Here is a 20,807-nt window from a genome sequence, read left to right on the forward strand (position 1 = left end):
AAGCAATAACATATATTTAAAAACGGACCACGAACTTTTAATCAGTAATATTTATTTTCAATTATCCGGCGAACGAAGTTCACGGTTTCTTATATAAACCTCGAGCTGACAATTTGTCGGACGTAAGCAACTACCGTGCGTTGTAAAATCATTTTCATCGGACGCGGTGCACCAAAGGGCCTCTCGTTCGTCATCGTAATTTTCAGTCACGTCCAAAAAGTAAAAGACGAAAGAATGTTTAATACGACGCGGTGTCCCTGAAGGGCTAGAGATAACGACGTTATAATACGGCACCTTAACAGCCAAATTACCCGTGAAAGAAAAAGCAAGCACCGGCCCGATCGCCGGTTATTAATGATTAATTCTCAAACTTATCTCGCCGTCTGTTATTCCGCGGCTGATGACCCTCGCTAATTTACAACCGCGTAATAAGAGTAATTTATCACTGGACGCGACAAAGTGAAACGGAAGAATCTATAATTTATTTACAATGCGCGTGTTTCTCGTTTGAACGCGTATCGGGTCTGAAAAAAGAAAAGGGAAATGGCCACGTTCCGTCGACAAGGTACCGTTAAGAATTCCCTAGGCTTCATTTTCCCCGGATTCGTGTCGCGTGCCTCCGTTTCAAAACGCGAACGAGTCGCGAGAGGTCGGGTACAGCTTTTGGACGTGACCAGGACCGGGTATACATGACGTAAATTGTTCTCAGGTGTTACGATAAGGTGCACTTCTTCCCGGCGGCCGAGTACTCGGTCTGGTGCAGCACGAATAGCACGCTACGCGGTCCAGGTGACGTGGAGTACGTGGTCGCCTGCTGCGACCACGCCGACTACTGCAATCGCGAACTAAGGCCCTCTTTTCCCCCTCGCGAGACCAGAGGTGGGCCGTACTCTCGAATCACCGATTACCTCGGACGAGGTACAGCTTCCGCGCACACTGTGGTTCCTTCCAAGGTCGGTTTCCGCGAGATTTCCACGCGACGATGAACTACGTTCTCGGAACGATTTGAAACCGCGACTTCGACGCCCGGATGGTTCTTAATCCCTTTGATCTTTTTGACGATGATTCTTTAAATGAACACGTGACTCGTAAGTTGAACGTTTCTCCCAAGGGGGATCCCCCTTGGAGCCAGCGAAGCCCTGTGTTGGGGTCGAATTTCACCTCCGTTGCACGAAAGATGAACAGGCTGCCATGTTCATTTTACGAATCATTGCTTTAGAAAAGTGTTTCGAACGCTTAATTACTGAGATTAGAAGCGTAACAATTTTTTCAGTTATTTGCTGAAGAAAATTATTTTATAAGGCGCATTTAGATCGAAATATTTCACATTTTGCGTCGATCGCGAGGAGAGAAATACTTAATTTGCTCAGAAGCGTCAAGTTTATGGCACAGTTAACCGCTTTGCAACCATGGACGAGATATCTCGCGAGTCTTTTCACTAGGATCAGAGCTGAGAGAATTTTATTCTCGAATAACGAATAAAAATGTTAGATTCGCTCGTAAACCAGCTTTTGCTCACGTTGAACGTCGGTTTAAAAAATTTACTAATAATTCAAATTTTACGACTGAAACGTGCATGTATATCGGAGTTTACAAATCAGTCGTAATATAATTTTCATTTGTTATTTGTAAATGAAAGTTCGTCAACCCTGAACAGGATAACTTCTGAAGTCTTGAAATTTATTAGCTGTGGATACTAATTAGTTTATTATTTGTTGTATAGAAATATTTCGTTCATAGTTGCAAGACTTTGATAATAAAGTTTCAGGTCAATAGAGGAAGGAAAACTAGTCAAAACTAACTAGTTATTTATCTTTATTATATTTAAAAACCTTATTCACACAGTAAAGATGAGAAGCAAAAAGTACATAGAAGAAGTATAGTAAAGAATATACCAAATTAATATACCAAATTAATATACCGAATTAACTTGATTATTTAATGTGATTATTTTAAATATTTCCGTTTCTTTTAAAAATACGAGCAAAAGTGAAACGAGATTATTCGTTTTTTGCATAAAGTGTCCGATCGGGGATTCAATAAAATTCACCGAGACAATTTTATGGGACTTGCGTAAGCTATTTTCTTACGAGGACTTTTAATAACCCCGCAGGATCCATAATATTATAGTACACATAACTAGGAAAGAATTTCTTGTTTGATATATAATATAAAATTCATGCAATATCGAGTTAAAGTGACTTGGATTTCGGATAACAATTTTTTCCTTTCTTGCATTATATTAACGATTTTAAAAGCTATTAACTGTCGATTAAGAACCATCGTTTTAGCGCGAAGTCGTTGAGTACACCAATTATACGTTTTAATCGATGATCAAGCTTGATACATTTTATTAAAAAATTTGTTGACGTACAGTAGAGGTTATAAAAAGAGGATCGACAGTGCAAAGTAGTTTTTTTTTAATATCTCGATCGCTCTGTGAAGTTTTTGCGTTTGTTTACTATGCCTCAGGTTGCAGGTAGTTCCAAGAATTTATTTCTGTTTTTTCATAGGTAAATGATATAATTTTGAGAACGAAGCTCTGATACGAACAAAATTGTATTCAATAGTCACTTGAAAGAAACATCCATGATGGGTGCTCTTGATTTTTATGAAACTTCACAAAAATAATTTTTTTTAATTCTGATAACTCAAGTTTAAGAATTGAAACTAGTCTAAAGGTGAGGTGTCACAGTTTTTAATAGATTGTGTCGAGCTCGTTGATGGTGCAGTGTTTCATTATAAATTCCATAAATAAATGGATAAACGAATGTTAACAAATGATCGTTAAAATTCTAATCAAAGTTTCCAGAAAACACCTGCAACTCAAATGGCGTTGAACCTATATAATTTGTCGAATTCGCATTAAAACGAGGAAACAATAACCTGCACTTTCGACACCGAAAGGAGGAAAATCCTTTTCCCGTAATATTTAACGCAAAAAGAGATTCCACGCGATTCTACGAGAGAACGTAACGAAACACATGCTTCGTATAAATTTTTTCGAATAATTCGCGAAATCAGTGCACGAGAACGTGATCTTCGCATTACGTAACGCCGATCAGCAGAAATCTTCGCAATAACGACCTTGGAATGACGCGCGCGTTAAGAATGGAAATGAAAAATCGGGCTTTTGATCATCGACTTTCGATGCTTTATGTGAATTGTCTGGGCGATCATCTCTATCACACACATTTCTCTCTATCGATCCTTGTACACGTTGTCTTTGTTGATTTCGCTTATACCGAGCTGACAAAACCACGGGCAATGGGACGCGATTCGTTATTCGATATTTTGTACTGTTATTGTACGAGGCCGCTGTTCTATTGCATAACTCGACGATACGTTCCGTTTACATTACGATAGCTCCGTCTTTTGTAAATGTATTGTGCAATTTATCTATATTTATTCGGTGTCTTTATAATTTTTTTTAGCTGCCTACTTACGGATTTTACGGAATCGAACGCGTGACGAAACCGTTGCTTAACAGCGATAAGAGAAGATTCCAAAAGCGATAAGTTCTTTCGCGAACCTCCACGATTGCCTTTACTGACGGTGGAATATCATTTTATCAATCTCCAATTTCTTTTATTTATCTATCTTCAAAATTTCTACCAAAATGTTTTAGAATTTAGAGTATCCGTAACCACAAAGTTATAACAATTCGATGCAAAGATAGCGCATAATTATTGTCGATTTTTTCTCGATAAAAAAATAGAGGCCAAAATAAGACAAAAATCAAGAACATCAATTTCTTGACTAAGGCTTCATTAAATAGTTATTAAAAAATTTCAAATCATTCCGAAAAAATTATTTTTGGTTGTGGGGGTTAATTACAATCATTTTTGGTGAATACACAAACCCCCGAAATCCTACACAGTTTCGAGAAAAAAATTCCTTACCGAAAATATAATGTCTGATCATGAATGAACGATTCCCCTGAAATTTCAAATGTTCCAAATCGCTCTGAAAAAATTATTTTCGATTGCAGGGGTCAATTACAATCATTTTTGGTCAATAGACATATTCACAAATTCCTACCCATTTTCGAGAAAAAAATTCAGTACAGGCGGAACTTTAAACGTTAATAACTTTTTAACGAAAGCTCCATTAACAAATTGGTATTCTTGATTTTCGTCCTATTTTGGCATCTAGAATCCACCATTACAATTTTTCCCAGGTGTGGTATATTATTTATTTTCTTATCTTTCATTTGAACAAACATTTAAACAATTTTGTATTTTCCACACTGAATCGTAGTAACTTTATACTTCTCATATTTAGAAAGGTTCGTTTCTTTTCATATTACTAAGCATTAAATATAGATAAAATTACAGTAAATCGTCTCTAAGTTTTTTTATTCGATGAAATATGTTTCTATCTGTGCGATTTTGATCGTCCAACGATACGTCTATTAGATCGCCTCGAACTCTGTACAATCGATGATGGTCGTTCGAGTCTAAATAATCGTGCGTGCAACTCGGTTCCAAGTTTGCCCGTGTATCAAGATCGATTACGATTTCGAGCAATTAGAAACGTTATCGCAGGAATATCGCCGAAGCGTTTTATCATCGAAGTACCCGCGAGAGCGACGGGCAAACATGTATCGACGTAAACGATGCTCGAATTAATCGATTCGATGTATCGAAGAACGCGTTACTCTCGCCCCCTCGGTTCGTCGTTGTTCGATAAACTCGAGATATCCGCGTATTTCGCGGCCGATACGCAGGCTTTATCAGCGCGCGTAATATTTAAGCGCGGCGCAGAATTTCGCGCGTGGAATGTAATTTCATGATGTCGCAATCAGGCCGGAGGATTGTGTATCATCTGCATAGGTATGCAGAATAAGGGACAGAGCGGACCGTAGCGGAGATAATATACGCCTTGTAAGCTGCTCGGGGATAAGATAATGCCGAATTTATACACTTGCACTCCGGTAATCGCATTCTATTTCGACGCAACCCGAACACTCTCGATAAAATCGAGATGCCTACCGTTCGATCGGCGTTTCACACGCGCAAATTTCCGCTCGATTATTATTTCTTTACTTTTACCAAGCGTTTGAAACCGTATACAGGTTTACAATGGCGGGAAAAATAAATTTGTTATTTACATAAAGAAGGGAACGAAATTATCTAATTTCACCGCATCGATGAAGCCCAAAGAAACCTTCATAAAAAATTGTATTTTCTAACGAAAGAATATAACAATTCTTTTAAACTTAAAAATTATAATAACGAGAAAGGGATGTAGTAAATCGTGTTTACCAAAAAAATAGAATAATTTTGTTAAACTTAAAAATTACATTTAAAAATAAACGCGAACATAAACCAGATATTCCTAAAGAATCTCGAAAGATCGCAAAATCGACCAGCTTTCCTTTATTCCGAATCTTCCGTCGTTTCAGCGATCGGAACGCTTAAAAATACACAAAGAATTGGACTTTGAGCCTCAAGGTGAAGATAAATTTCGTGGCTCGTGGTTCACCAGGTGTAAAAACCGACAAATCCATACGATCGCGACGCGTGTTTTCGTTGCATCGCGGATGTGACTAATTGCTTTTAAAAAAACGCTTCGTCGAGCCATCGAACAGTTACGTAAAATCGTCCGCCGTTAACGTCGCGTATTTCGTCTTTCCTCGCGATTCAGCGAAAAAAGTCGTTTGGCTTCTCTCGGTCGGGTTTGCACGGGTTACGAGACGCGTTTCAAATACGAGCGCCGCGATAACGCGTCGACGCCGCGGTTGGATTTCGCCCGTGTTCGTCGCGACGCTCCGGTTCCTTGTTTCCCCGTGGCCGATACGGCGAATTTCAGAGAATGATCCAGCTCCTATCTGGAATATTTACGCTCGTGTTACTTTCCAGGCAGATTAAAAAGTGTGCTCGCGTCGCTGCGTTATTCGAAGCGACTCGCGATGGTTTCTTTTATCTTCAAAAGGACAGAAGTTTGCCAGTTTCTCTAGACCTTAAGGACTCTAAAACACATAATTATTTACCCTGGAAACAACGGGAAAGTTACAAAAAAAAATATCCAAAAAACTATTGTTGGTCACTTTTAATTCTATTCAGTAACGCGTGTACAAAATAGTTTATTATGTTGAAATGGCGAATATCTACTTGGGTCTTGATTAACACAGCGTTTAAATGGTCGATATTCTACTTGAAATTCAAAATTATTATATATAAATAAATGTAAATTAAGAATACATAATTGAGGGAAATATAGTTCCACCAGAGAGTCTATTATAAATAAAGGAAAGTTATAACAATTATTTTCCATTTTATACAGCATTTAAATGGTCGATATTCTACTTAAAATTCAAAATTATTATATATAAATAAATGTAAATTAAGAATACATAATTGAGGAAAGTATAGTTAGTCTATTATCAATAAAGGAAAGTTATAATAATTATTTTCCATTTTATACAGCATTTAAATGGTCAATATCCTACTTGAAATTCAAAATTATTATATATAAATAAATGTAAATTAAGAATACATAATTGAGGGAAATATAGTTCAACCAGAGAGCCTATTATAAATAACAATTATTTTCCATTTTATACAACATTCAAATGGTCAATATCCTACTTGAAATTCAAAATTAATAAATAAATGTAAATTAGAAAATCTAACACATAAATCAAAATTAAAAATATACAGTTAAGGAAAATATAGTTCAACCAGAGAGCCTATCATAACAAAAATAAAGGAAAGTTGTAACAATTATTTCCCCACTATGCAATTCGTTTCTCTCAATTAACATTCTTTACCCAGTCATTTGAAGGAAAAGTTCGTTTTATTTCGGCCCGCGGAATGGCCTAAAAGCATTTATCATGAACACTACGTAGCCAGCCGCCACCCTAATCTGCCTGGTTATCGCACAAGCGCCGCGCGGAAACGGTTTAACTTAATTCCGAACGCATTTATCAATAGGCAAATAGATCATGGATCGCGTGTGTCGGACGTCGGGAGGCTCGTAAGTCAAACAATCGCAGATACGACGCAAAATGCGAGATTGCTGATTGCGAGCGAAAACAGAGCGATGTTATGTCGATGATCCTTGTTCGAGGCGTTGAAAGTTTAACCGATTAACGATCGTACAGTCCGTTCGGGAACGATTCGTCTGCTTCTCCACGATGGATTACCAGCGATACGGACAGATCAATTTATAGCACTTGATCTTGCATCGGTTCATCGAATAGATTCGTTTCTTTTAGAAAAGTTAACCTTTTGCGCTACGAATATTTTTTATTCAAGGCTCTTTGCGCAATGTTTCGTAGACGAGAATACTTTTGAGAAATATACATTTTTTATTGATCAGAATTCATTTATAAATTCAGTGAATATCGATACATATTGGAATGCAATTCCAAAAAAAAAAAAAAAGAATTTCAGATTTTTTGTTGACAGAGTAAAATCAATCGTTTTCAAGAATTATTATAATATGAGAAGACTCAAACATACTTAACATGATGAGGTAAATAAATAAATTTCAATATTATCACTATAAAATAACAGTCAATGAACACGAAATGAACGAAATTAATCAATGTGTGACTCAAAAGATAATAATCTTACTGGTAGTAAACTGTTGGAGTAGTATGTCTTCAGCAGTTATGGCAGCTAATGCATTGTTGGAGCGCAAATAGTTAACACGTAAGATCGTTGGAAATTCTCTGTATGGCATCGAAATCCTTTAACATCGGACGCAACTAAAATCTGACCGGCTGTCATGAATTTAGGGCAGTCGAGCATGACGCGCTTAACTGTTTAATTAATCCCGGGCATCACAGCGTGACAGACCGTTTGTAATTAACACTTTAATGGCGGATGACGCACTGTCGCGTCTTTTCGTTTCCACGAGCTAGAGGCCGTTGACATAGTACGTACGTACATCGCGTCTTTTCGCGTACAAAAACTGCTAAAGCGGCTCTCAGTATCGATCTTTGTCCAAAAACGCGCATTAAAGTGTTAAAAGCTGGTGACGGTCGATTTTTAATTCCTCCGTTCCTTATTTTACAGTTCAATAAATTTCTTATTACTTTCAGTCTCCAAAATACGTATTTTTAGTTAATTTTTAAAAGCGAGGAGCCAAGAAAATTAATTCTCAAGCGGAGATGTTAAAGAAAATAAATCTAGACCCTCAAATGTTAACTGTACAAATAAATGACAAATTGTGGGGTGTAAATGGCAATTTCAAGGGTTTGGTCTGGGCAGTTAACGCGTCAAGGGCGTGATTCAGCGATGCTATCAAATCCACCCCTGTAAAGTTCGAATCAACTGAAAGTAAAATTGAACAAAACTGTACTGGAAAAAGAACCGAATAGCAGTACAGTAATATTGACAATAATAATCGAGCAATATTTGCGAGCGAACTTCGGAATCCAAAGCCGCGCGTGTTCGTTTTAAGTTCGTGTTTGTGGAAACGCTCGACTGGTTCCGATCGAACGTTGCAAAGTGTACGGGAACAGCATCGATGGTTCATCGTTTGCAAACATTGGCGCATCAACATAATAGACGCATGAAAGCGGACGTAGAGAATGCAAGAGAGGCGACGGTATCGCAAATAAAATGGACGACAGCACGACGTTGTACAGAGTAACGAGGCGTATTCGCCCGGTATTGACGGAGGGATGATGGGACGTATCGAAAGCGGTATTCCATCGATTATACGGGCTCTTCTAAATCCGGGGGATAGTCTGCTAGTTATTCGTGCGTGCTTTCGTTCCTACGATTTGTTTCCATACGTTAACAACGTCGTTTACGCGTTTCTCTCCCGATACTTTCACCCACGCAACGTCCAAGGCTTCCATCGATCGGAAGTCGAAGTAGCTGGTGTTTTTTCGCAATTCAAAAACCCCTGACACCTCCCTCGAACGTTGTAATCGTTTTAGGCAAAGGAACAGCGGGCTCGCGCCAAGTCGTGATATTTAATTGTCGGGAATTGCGGGATCGAATCAACGCGATAAGCTGTGTGGCGTTGACTCCTTTGTTTCTGAAAACGGAGGCCCATTTCGAGCACGTTGTACAAGTTCACAGCGATGCTATCGATCGAGTAATTCGTTGAATGTAGCCTGTAGTATACTGCCGAACGCAGAATATACTTAGACCGGTCGAACGCGTAGATTCGGAATGCAAAACGGCGAATAAAATTGCCGAAGGGGTTGATCGCCGATGAATCTGAATAATGCAAGGAAAACGATCGTAATTGTACGCTGATATTTTTGGATGGAAATTGTTCACCACGAAATGGGGCAAAAGTTAACTTGCATTGTCGAGGCTTTGTTTCTCAAGTTGTAAAAAATTATTTATTTAATATTGGATAGGTAATAGAAAAGAATAATTCAATAATTGACTTAATATGTATTTATGATTCTATCCATAGTAAACTGATTTAACGAAGTAAATTAATACAATTTAAATTATCGTAGAAGAGTTTATTTTCCAAAATTAATTTGTGGGAATGTAAAGGGTTAATATTTAAATTAAAGCTCGTTTCCTTTTCCCAATCATACCTTGAAGTATTAACGTGCAATGACGAATCCCTTCGTACGGTAAATTGTATTCAGAAAAGTAGCCTGAGCGTTACAAACGAGACGGTATCTGAACAGAATTTGAAGAGGTATTTTGAAATAAACCGAAACTCTCGGGCATTTTTCGTTTCGCCGTTATTAAATATAAAATCGTTTGATATTCGTACGTCGGAATCAATCGTTCGCGAGGGAAATTGCTCGCCTCGTTCCCAGCTCGGAGATTGCATGACGGGGCCACAGCCGATGAAAACGTATATCGGTACTTCGTACACTAACACGACGCGTCAGCGAGGTATCCGTTCCACGGGTTATCCCCAATTATTATTGGTATTTTTCATCGACGTGCAATCATTCGCCACCGACTTTGTTCTATCCTCTCATCGTTGCTCGTCATCTCATCGAATTCCACCGGCGGGTAATCAATCTGGTGCCTTGATCGTAAATCGCTGGACGGATATGTTTTCTCGTGATCGATCCATCTCGGCGTGTTTTCAACCATTTTCCACGACTGTCGATTAATTCGAAAGGGAGAATCGATCCCGCGAAACGACGAGCAATCGAGACGCGATTCGAAACCACGGAACGTCTCACCGATTTAACATTCTTGTTAACGTTTTTGTGTGGTTTTCTCGAGGAATAACCGATTAACAGCATCCGCGTGCGTTCACGGAGGGATTGATACTCGCCACACGCGACGAACGGAGATCCAAGGTAAGTGGAGTCGATGCCTCGATCGCGACGATACGCAGAGATCACGAGAGAAGCGTTGTATCCGCACGATGACTCACGGGCACGGGTTGCATCATCGTTGTACATGCACTAACCAGCGACAGGTAAAGGAGGATCGTTTCTAACGATCGATCGCGATACGGAGGAGGTGAATCATCGAGATGCTCTTGTACGTTGACATCTACCAGGGTGCTTTCCTTCCAACGGAATCTCCATTCCCTTCGCGCGAATCGATCTGAAATATTACGAGGACGATTCGGGTACTCGGTACGCCGAAATATTTTCACATTGGTTGGAAAAGAGTTTGGCCCCTTTAACCCGTCCCCTGTGTACTTGTCCCCGCATCTAATCGCAAGCTGCACGCATCTATCGAATCGAAGCTGGTGTCGCGGGCATGCTTTTGTGGTATGTTTCTCGCTAGGCACGTTTTGTAATGGTGTTCCCGTGTGTTGCATATGTATATATATATATATCTGTTTTGTCGGCGTCGCGCCTTCCTTCCCTTGATCTCCCTTTCGAGATTGGCTTCGCTGCTTTTTCCTTTATTCGCTCGGAGAAACGCGCTCGGGGGTCTGCAAGACTCGCAAAGAACACGATAGCCAGAAATTTGGCGATTCTCGATTTTGCGTTGGTACCAGAGAACAAATAAAACGCTGCTTAACGCTTTATTTACGGGATACGTGGATTTTCCAGGGAAAACTCGCCTCTGGTATTTATAATTTCTGTTATCTAACTTGCAACTGCAGCTCGTATTATCGGAAAGATAGGGGCTTGCAGAGTCTCGCGAACGGAATGCCCGCGTTTCTCCGAGCGGTTTGACGCGCAAATGATTATGTCGATCGAGCAGACCGTAATCGAAGGTGTTGCTAAAAAGATTCACCGGGTGGCGACGACGCAACGTGGGTCACATGGAAGATGGCCCTGACGATAGCCATACCGATATGCGCGATCTGCGTGGTTGTTATGGTCATTTATCATATACACATGACCAGAAGGAGGCCCGGCGGGCATTTTCCGGACGACTCGCTGGAGGCGCCGGATCGACCCATCCTGGGCGGCGTTACCATCAAGGACATGCTGGAAATGACGACCAGCGGCAGTGGCTCAGGTAGGTCGAATAAAAGTTTCGCGTATGTGGGTTAACGCGTTATTTTTATTTTTACCATAGTTCAGACGTGACTACAATTTTTAATCGTTAACACGTTCTTCATTTGTTCTTCATTACATCAAAGTGTATAATAATTTCAAAAAATAAAAACTATGTAGAATGCATGATAATGTGTGTCATTTTGAATTACAATGAAAATGAATGAACGTGTTAAATATTTTAGACGAAATTGAAAACGAAGTACAGTAAAATTCCGATTATCCGCCATACTCGGGACTGGGGAAGATCAAATATGCTGGATCTAGACTATATCTACATATAAAATATACGAATAGATCCAATGCATTTTTTTCGGAGCATATTTCTGAGGCTCTGATTTTTCGTGTCACATTCTTAGAATTTCTACATACTCTGCGCCAAAATACGCGTTGTTTGCATTTTGAAACATTGAAATCCTCCAAACAGTTCGGAAGTTATGATTTTTTAAACATATGCATGAAATTTCGGGGAAACATTTTCGGCAAAGAATTTTTTTCTCGAAAGTGCTTAGGATTTCGAGGGTATGTCTATTCACCAAAAATGGTTGTAATTGACCCCCCTAGCTGAAAATAATTTTTTCAGAACGATCTAAAATTTTTTTTTTTCTGAAAAATTTAGGCACTTTCTGAATTTTTTTCTCGAAAATGCGTAGGATTTCGGGGGTATATGTATTCACCAAAAATGGTTGTATTTAACCCCAGAAACTAGAAATAATTTTTTTAGAACGAATTGAAAATTTTTTTCCCACAAAAAATTTCAGCACCTACCCGAATTTTTTTCTCGAAAGTGCGTAGGATTTCGGGGGTATGTGTAATGACCAAAAGTGATTGTAATTGACCCCCGGAACCGAAAATAATTTTTTTAGAACGATTTGAAAAATTTTTTTCTCGCCGAAAAATTGTCGATTTGTCTTAAAAATTCGTTTCTTGTTTTTAATATATATTTCTGTAGGTATCCATGAGCTCTACTTTAGAAATAAATTACCATAAAATACCATAGAATACTCGGGGTAAATATGCCTGTTATTCGGATAATCGGAACTCTACTGTACTGCGTTTGATCCACACTTTGGTTTGTTAAATTTAATCAATGTTTTTCCAAAAAGCTCCGGCTTACTTTAAGAACAGTATTGCGAAGCTTGTTCAAGTACGAGTTGTTTGGCAAATTTCGTTAACGAACAACGAATACAAATTTCAGATTTCAATCATAACACCAGGTTTACAGAACCCGTCAATTTGACGTGTTTCAGATTCCATATTTAAAGTCACAGAACTCATTTTATATTGAATCCGATTGATGCAGAAGAATCTAGTGTTTGAATAATGAATAATGAAAGTTTTTATTTGTTATTCGCGAATGATGTTTGCCCGACACTGTGCGGGACAGAGCATGAATTTCGCGCACACGAGACATGTTCAACGATACTGAAATTCGTGTTCTTCAATGCCCATCCTTTCTTAAGTAGGCCTGCCGCTTCTGGTACAGCGGAGCATAGCCCGCCAGATTCAACTCGTAGAGACGATCGGGAAAGGTCGGTTCGGCGAGGTCTGGCGTGGCCGTTGGAGGGGTGAAAATGTCGCTGTCAAAATCTTCAGCTCGCGCGAGGAGAGGTCCTGGTTCAGGGAGGCAGAAATATACCAGACGGTGATGTTGAGGCACGACAATATCCTGGGGTTCATCGCTGCTGACAACAAAGGTATCTCTCTTTTTCAGAAATTTTAAGAATTCAAACTCAAAAACAACAGACTCCTTAACGAGATCGCAGAGGACTGGACAAACCTGGCCAAATTAATCTAAAGTCTCTCATAGGTCATAAATAAAAGAAAAATTATTAACTCAAAACGTGTTTCGAGTTTCGAGAACTTACGATTTGAAAATCTCTGTTTATTAAAATGTTAAAACCAGTCAGTTATTCGGATAATTTCACTTCGCAACAACTCTATTAAACGGTTCTGGCGCTACCGACAATGATTATTTCATGAAATTTCGTTTGCTTCGATAGTCCGTTAGCCTCTATTTAACAAGATTAACGCGATTTCAATTAAGCTGGTTAAACGAGGCGTTGAAACTTGGATGTATGTATAGTCGAGAGCTAATCGGCTTTGTGGATGAAAATTGTGCGCGAAGTACGATCGATAGGAAATGGAACAGTGGTTTTGTATTCTGCCTGAAAATTTCTACAATAAACCGAACGCAGGAAGAAGGATGACTGCCAAGAATCTTACCAGCAACGATACTTTAATCATCAAAATTATTGGAGGACTCGTTTTGAGTCTCTATATAAACAAAAAATTACATCGAATCGCAACTGCAATTTTCTTTTGTTCGCAGATAACGGCACGTGGACACAACTGTGGCTGATCACGGATTACCACGAGAAGGGCTCGCTGTTCGATTACTTGAACAGATCCACCGTGGACACGAACGGTATGATCAGGATGGCGTTGTCCATCGCCACAGGGCTGGCGCATCTTCACATGGAAATCGTCGGCACGCAAGGGAAACCGGCCATCGCTCACAGAGATCTGAAGTCGAAGAACATCCTCGTGAAGACCAATGGTACATGCGCCATAGGTGATCTTGGATTGGCTGTCAGGCATGACGTAATAACGGACACTGTCGACATCCAGCTCAATAATCGGGTCGGGACGAAGCGGTACATGGCGCCGGAGGTAATCTCAAAAAATAAAAACGCTTACAATTTCGAAACGATCGCGAGGGAGTATTTAATGATCGATCTCGCGGCGTGCAAGAGTTCCTTCGTAGAAAGTTCACAGCTGGAGAGGAGGTTGGCTCCTGAGAATTGTTGGTTCTGCTTTCAGGTTCTCGAAGAGACGATAAACATGAACCACTTTGATTCCTTCAAGAGGGCTGACGTATACGCTCTCGGGCTGATCCTCTGGGAGATCGCCAGGCGGTGCAACGTCGGCGGGATTCACGACGAATATCAGTTACCGTTTTACGACTTGGTGCCTTCTGATCCGACGATCGAGGAGATGCGCAAAGTTGTGTGCACCGACAGGCAAAGGCCCTCGATACCGAACCGGTGGCAGTCGATCGACGTAACTATAAACACCCCCTTGATCACCGGAGCTCGATCTCTTAATCCCTCGACTTTGCCCCAACAACATAGTTACCAACAAGCCAAACCGTGCATGTCGACTAACGTAATACAAAGAGTAAAGCAAAATGTGCAGCAGAGATTTGTGCATTTTATTATTAGGCAAACTTAAACACAAATTGCACACTTTTTTTATTAGATTAGTAGACACTAGTCCACGTTCAATATCAATCGATATAAGATTAGCTTCCTCTATATACTAATCCCTCGACTTTGCCCCAACAACATAGTTACCAACAAGCCAAACCGTGCATGTCGACTAACGTAATACAAAGAGTAAAGCAAAATGTGCAGCAGAGATTTGTGCATTTTATTATTAGGCAAACTTAAACACAAATTGCACACTTTTTTTATTAGATTAGTAGACACTAGTCCACGTTCAATATCAATCGATATAAGATTAGCTTCCTCTATATACTTAGAAGTTAAAGAGTATTCTTGTTTCAAGTGTTCATGGTATCGAAAATTAGTTGAGTAACTTAAAGAAAGGATTGATGCAATAGAAGTCAGTTTCAACATCTCTTATGGTATAAATCTTGAACTGTTAGGTCCAGAGCACAGGTACCTCAACACTTTTTGTAGTCATCCAAACACTGCATCGACAGAGCAATGAAGATTATAGAGTTCCTTAATTACGTTCAGTTTAATCGAATTGAAGTACGAGTCGAGCTCATTCCAGTGGTATTCATTAAATAACACACCTGTTTCGTTTTTGCAGGCATTACAGGTGATGTCGAAGGTGATGAAGGAGTGTTGGTACCACAATGCGGCAGCTAGGCTAACCGCGCTTAGGATTAAAAAGTCTCTGGCCAATTACGGGGCGATGGAGGACCTGAAGTAAGAACGGGGACGTTATCGGGCGCGCCAGTTTGTCGGCGGTCGTCGTGACGTATGAAAAAAACAGAAGTGCTCGAAAGACACGTGGACACTAATGCCGTAACACTTACCGCAATAAAACTTTTTAAGTGCCGCGTTGCGCGCTAAAGTTCTAGAGGTATGTATAAAATGATATAGATACGGAGAAGGAAAGGGAATTCTAATAGCGAAGCAGAGAGCCTAACGAAAGACTGGTCGAGAAATCGAGACGACGTTCCTTTAATCGCGTTGACTTCGTCGAGTCGTACCCCTAATTTTGAGCATCGGATCCCGTACGAGACGAGGTCGTGCAAACCAGTGAACTCGATGAAAAGTTGAAAGCATTTAACGAGCAATGACTGACAGAAACACGGACAAGATCGGCGGAGATCGTCCACGAACGGGAACGAGCCGGTTGGTTCGTCGATCGATCGATCGATCCGTACCAGGGGTAAATTTTTAAACGCGCGATACGGCGATTCGGTTAATCGAACGATTCACGCCTGGTCACGCGTCACACTACTGCTGTATATTTATTAATAGTAAACGATAAGATAATAAAGGTATATAAATTTATTATATAGCGACGTTTATTGAGTAATATTAACGATTAACGATAAATTTGTATATTAATATATACACACGTATAATTATGTATATTCGTTATCGGGCAAACCGATTCGATTAACCGAACTGATTTATTCATTGAGTGTGCACGGGGGAGGTTTTCATTCCATTAAGCGATGATCATTGGTAAAAATTTTCGCCGCTCGAACGGACCGATCGACGCCCCGGCGGGCTCGCGCTCCGCCATGCGATTTTGATTTCGTACATCCGTTGGTCGATTCCACGGGAACGGCCTCTATTATATCAGGATCGCTGTAACGTTATTCTACTCTTCTTTTTCTACATTTCACGATGTGGATTTGTCACTTTACCGGTGCGTGCAGAGACTGGATTTTTTTTCATTTTTCTTGGGAGCATATACCGTACACCGTGTTACAAGAGAAATGCATAAACTTTGTTTCTCGTTCTTTGCGATTGCAGGATCGAGTTCGTCGATTCTGTAAACATACAGGGTAGGTAGAGAGAAACCGAGCAATTGTGGTTGTCGAGTACGTAAGTGACCAGACGGTGGGAAAACACGTGGTTTTTGTTCGAAAGGAACCAAGATTGTACGAACACTGACCGACGCTCTTTTTCTAAAAAAAAAAAGTAAAAAAAAATATATAAAAATACGACACGAAAAAAATATTGCTTTTCGAGCCGGAAAACATACAATTTTGTCACGTATCACCCCTTCGGGACGCTAAGTTTCTACTCAAGGTTTTTACACAACGAAGTTTTTTCCGCGACTTCTCCGGGCTTCATTTTCATCAACCGCGTCATCTAATGTATACATATTCTTAGTCTGTAGACATACCCAGATGTTTTGCTCAAGACAAAATATTTTTGCGTATTGTAATGCGCGTGTTGAAGGCGGTGCGTCATGATACGCGGGACTTTCGAAGCGTGTTTCCTTTGTAACACAGGAAGGCTGAAATTGAAGGGTGCTAAGCTCAAGAATGAATGTATACGGTACTGCGTGAGTGCGAGAGAACGAAAGAGATCGCGTGAAACTGAGAAGCGAGAGGAGAGAGTGGTACGACAGACTGAATTTGCGACTGAACGAAAGCGAGACAGAGTAAAAAGATTTAAGAGAAACAAAAAGAAAAAAAGAGAAAAAAAAATGAGACGTAAACGAATATCGACGGAAAAGAAAAGAAATATTGGAGAAATTATATTTTCGGGGGATTTTTTCACGGATTCAAGGATGAAAGAGAGAAAGAAGCGAGAAGAGATTCGAAACGACGCGCCTGGATCGAGCGTTCCACGATCTTCGACGCTTTTTTCACGATCCCGTACTTTACGCTTTCCTTTTCAAAATTGAAGCCTCGAACGCTGGATCGAGGCGCGCGTTCGCGCAAGTCGCGGTCTCGTCAAACGAACAGCAGTCGTGATCGACGGAGTTGCGTGCGTTTTTTACGTGTGGCGGAGTTATAGCGAATGCGAGAGTTTCGGTATGGTATGTCTCTCTGCGAAGCTTGATTGTTTTTGGCGGCTTTTGTTCCGGCCCCAAAGACGGTCCGTTAAATCGGTAACATTTACGATAAGATACTTCCTCGATGGAACGTTAGGCGTAATCACGCGATAAAGGAGGTGGACACTCGTGTACGAGAACGAGGGAAACGCAGATCGCGCGAGAGAAAACCGGGAAGGAGAGAAGAGAAAGAATCTTTGTCATCCAATAGTCAACGTAAAAGTCTGCGAACTTACAATTATTATTATATAAAGGGACGGTGTGTCCTTCGAACACATAATTGTATTTTTATATTGTTTTTTACCAACCGACGTCCAACCGGACGATCTACTGATTTTTCCCTTTCATTTTCTAAACGCTCGAACAAACTCGAACCCCAGACGGACGATACTCCCCCCCCCCGATCGTCTACGAGATCTTCGATAATCGACGAATTCGCGTACGTTCCTTTCTCCTCGGCGATCACTGATGAGATTCCATGTAAATGCCGGAACGCCACCGACCGAAGATGTCCACGTTCGCGTCGCGATATCTGCAGGTTCTGCAACTCACCAAAAGACTGAGATCTTAATGTTCGACTAGTAGGTAACGATTAAATAATTGAAAACTGAATAGTTGACCCCGCGGCGTGTGTCGCGTACCACCGTCGCGGATGTTTTTAACTGATCGACGCTTTCGCCGGGGAAACTGCTTTTATTCTACCGGGCGATTCTCTCATACATTCCTATTACGACGTAGGTTAATTTATGATACGTACATACGATATAGTTACTGCGTCGATGCGGTTTCACGGGGTGTCCTCGTGGCGGCGATCCGGTTGGACCCTTCGAGAGCTGATATCGCTTCTAAGTGCAAATACAAATGAAAATATTGGTCGTTCGAAGTCATTAGACAAACCTCAACTACGTACAAGATGCAGTGTAAAATTTTAAGTATATGTTGTACGAACATCTCAGTTGATACAGAATGGTTCACAGACAGGGACAGGTAAAATATTTAATTACAGAATGGAATATTTCATTAAATCATCGTTGAAATAGTTGGTAATAAATCAGTGTTGAATAAAATTTAGCTCGTCTCTGCACACATTTGCAATTGAAAATAAGACGAGAATGTCATGTAAACATATTACAATGAAAATATTCTTTCACGACAAAATTAAATATCCGCGTATTTTTCGTTCTACTAGTATGTGTCAGAAAACAATAGAAAGTACAGCTGAAGAGTGTACAATTTGCAGAATTGTTTTGCAACAATAAACACAGTTTGTATCAACGGAGAATGTAAACATTGCTTATCTACGATTGTTCTGTAAAATTAAAATATTTGCAAAATTTACCAGCGTCCCGATGCAGTTTCAGAGTTTATTTTTCTCGTCTTTGAATTGGAAATTAATGTATATTGATATTTGTGATTTCTTCATTAATTTTCGTTTTTTTATTCAAGCGCTCTTAAGAACCCTGTGTAGATCTATGTTTATATGATATTTGTATATTATTGTGAAATATGTGGAACACTATGGACGTAGAGACAGTACCAAGCGATCTCGAACGACTAATATGTCCTCCACCGACCAGAATCCGAAAGGTTTAGCGAATAGTCAGACGCCTTCCGTGAAACTCCATCGGCGATCGTGTCCCGCAGGTATTTCCATATTACTAGTACAATTTTGTGCCAATAACAGATCGAATGTTAACTAAAGCGAGAGACCAGTAATGATAATATACATACAGAGTATTCTCACAAGCATACACATACACGATCACATATTTACACGTTCATCCGGGAAAAGATATCTTCTACGCGTGTTCGTAAGTTCAAGCGTTTACATTGCGAATTACGTGCGTTTGATCCTCGCCCAGCCGATCTTTTAATGCACGTTAGAACCGGGTCAGTTTTTACCCATGGCTGGTCGAGGTTTAACCAGACCCAATAATCGCGACATTGAGATTGCAATTAAAGTTAAGTCTATAATTTAACGAGGAAAGGTGAAGCTGTATCGACAACTTAGAATTCCAGCGAGAAGATATTTTTTCCTAGCGAGTGATATCATATCTACCGCCGTCACATTTCCAGGCGACGACACGTTGCTCCGACCTCTGAGGTCGGTGGCGTTCGGTCGAGGTCGAAGGACATCGTCGGCTGGGTTTCGAGATCACCGAACAGTCTGACTCGTATCCGACAAATGCCGAACTGCCAAATAATATATTTCAATCCCTCGATAGCTCTTCTTTGCTCCCTTACCGTTTAAGCCCCACTTGTACAAAAGTAAAAGGTAGTAAAAAATAAAGGCGTAACAATAAAAACCGCGCGAAGAAGCGCGGCGCGTTGTATGACCGCGTCGCGTCGAAGAAGCGAGAAACCTGTACCTTCGAGACGGTGTTTGGCATCGTCTGCTTTTAGTTTAATGAAACGCGTTCGAATTTTAAGTTGTGCACCAGAGTTGCGATTACCGGCGACAGGAGAAAGATTTGTACGCGTAGTTAAAATTCGGGATCGGTTGTATCGTTTGAACGCGTGGCCGGGCGTCGAGCGGCGGATCGATACCTCGAGACTCGAAAACGATTATTTACGTAGACTCCCGAAAGTAGTAATTTATTTATCGAACAACCAAAAGTTTTGGAAATTATTTTTAGTTTATTTCAGCGATTTCGATTAAATTTTGATCTTTGGAATATTATTATTTATTTGTACTCCAGAGGCCCGGATACGCTGCTCGACGCGTCGACGATACACTTTAGAATGTTAACTGTAATTTTTAAGAGTTTAGTACGCTGTCGTTGGAACGATACAACCGTACTGGTGGCTTTTAGAATTACGTTATGTAACCATATTACACATTAATCAGCAACGGCTAAATATTAGATTCGCGGAACCATTTTCTTTTACCAATCGAATAGTTTCGATAAGAATTGGTGTGTACCCTTGTGAGCGTACCTTTATTTTCGCGCACTATTCTTTTCATTGTCATTCATCGAGCCACATAATTTTTTTTTAGCCTTTTCTAAACCTTGGTAAATTTATTTTTTACGATCCCGTTAGAATTTTAATCGTTGCAGATAACTCGAACAATCCTCTGAGATTTTTAACGTATTAAGAGCACAATATTCAAGACGATTACGTAAAATTGTTTATTTCGAGATTCTTTACACGCCCTTTCGAATCGTATCTGTACGTCTTTCTCGTGCTTCGTGAATTTTATTTCTTTTTTCTTTTTTTGTGTGTGTGTGTGCGTGCATTTGTTCTTTTGATAGAAGCCACAATGATTTCCAGCGAGAAAGAACGGAAATACGTATGACTCGAACCGATCGCGAACGAAACCACGTTTTCGTTTCTT

The 20,807-nt window shown here is 40.1% G+C and overlaps 1 protein-coding gene across 2 annotated transcripts in view; it reads left to right on the plus strand.

The window, feature by feature from the left end:
* The window catches only part of LOC122399433 (TGF-beta receptor type-1), a 50,378-nt gene extending 33,278 nt beyond the window's left edge, over positions 1–17,100 (plus strand). The window contains exons 3-8 of one of the 2 annotated variants that reach the window (XM_043400111.1): positions 710–918; positions 11,142–11,375; positions 12,877–13,110; positions 13,746–14,086; positions 14,237–14,476; positions 15,254–17,100. In XM_043400111.1, the coding sequence (XP_043256046.1) occupies positions 710–918; positions 11,142–11,375; positions 12,877–13,110; positions 13,746–14,086; positions 14,237–14,476; positions 15,254–15,376 (1,381 nt within the window). In that variant the 3' untranslated portion in view covers positions 15,377–17,100. The remainder of the gene's footprint in view (positions 1–709; positions 919–11,141; positions 11,376–12,876; positions 13,111–13,745; positions 14,087–14,236; positions 14,477–15,253) is intronic. The other variant, XM_043400113.1, reaches the window with a different exon arrangement.
* Positions 17,101–20,807: the final 3,707 nt, after the last annotated feature.

This window comes from Colletes gigas, unplaced genomic scaffold, assembly GCF_013123115.1.
Source record: "Colletes gigas isolate AHSC1104 unplaced genomic scaffold, ASM1312311v1 Colletes_gigas_Sc00013, whole genome shotgun sequence".
Lineage (NCBI taxonomy): Eukaryota > Metazoa > Arthropoda > Insecta > Hymenoptera > Colletidae > Colletes > Colletes gigas.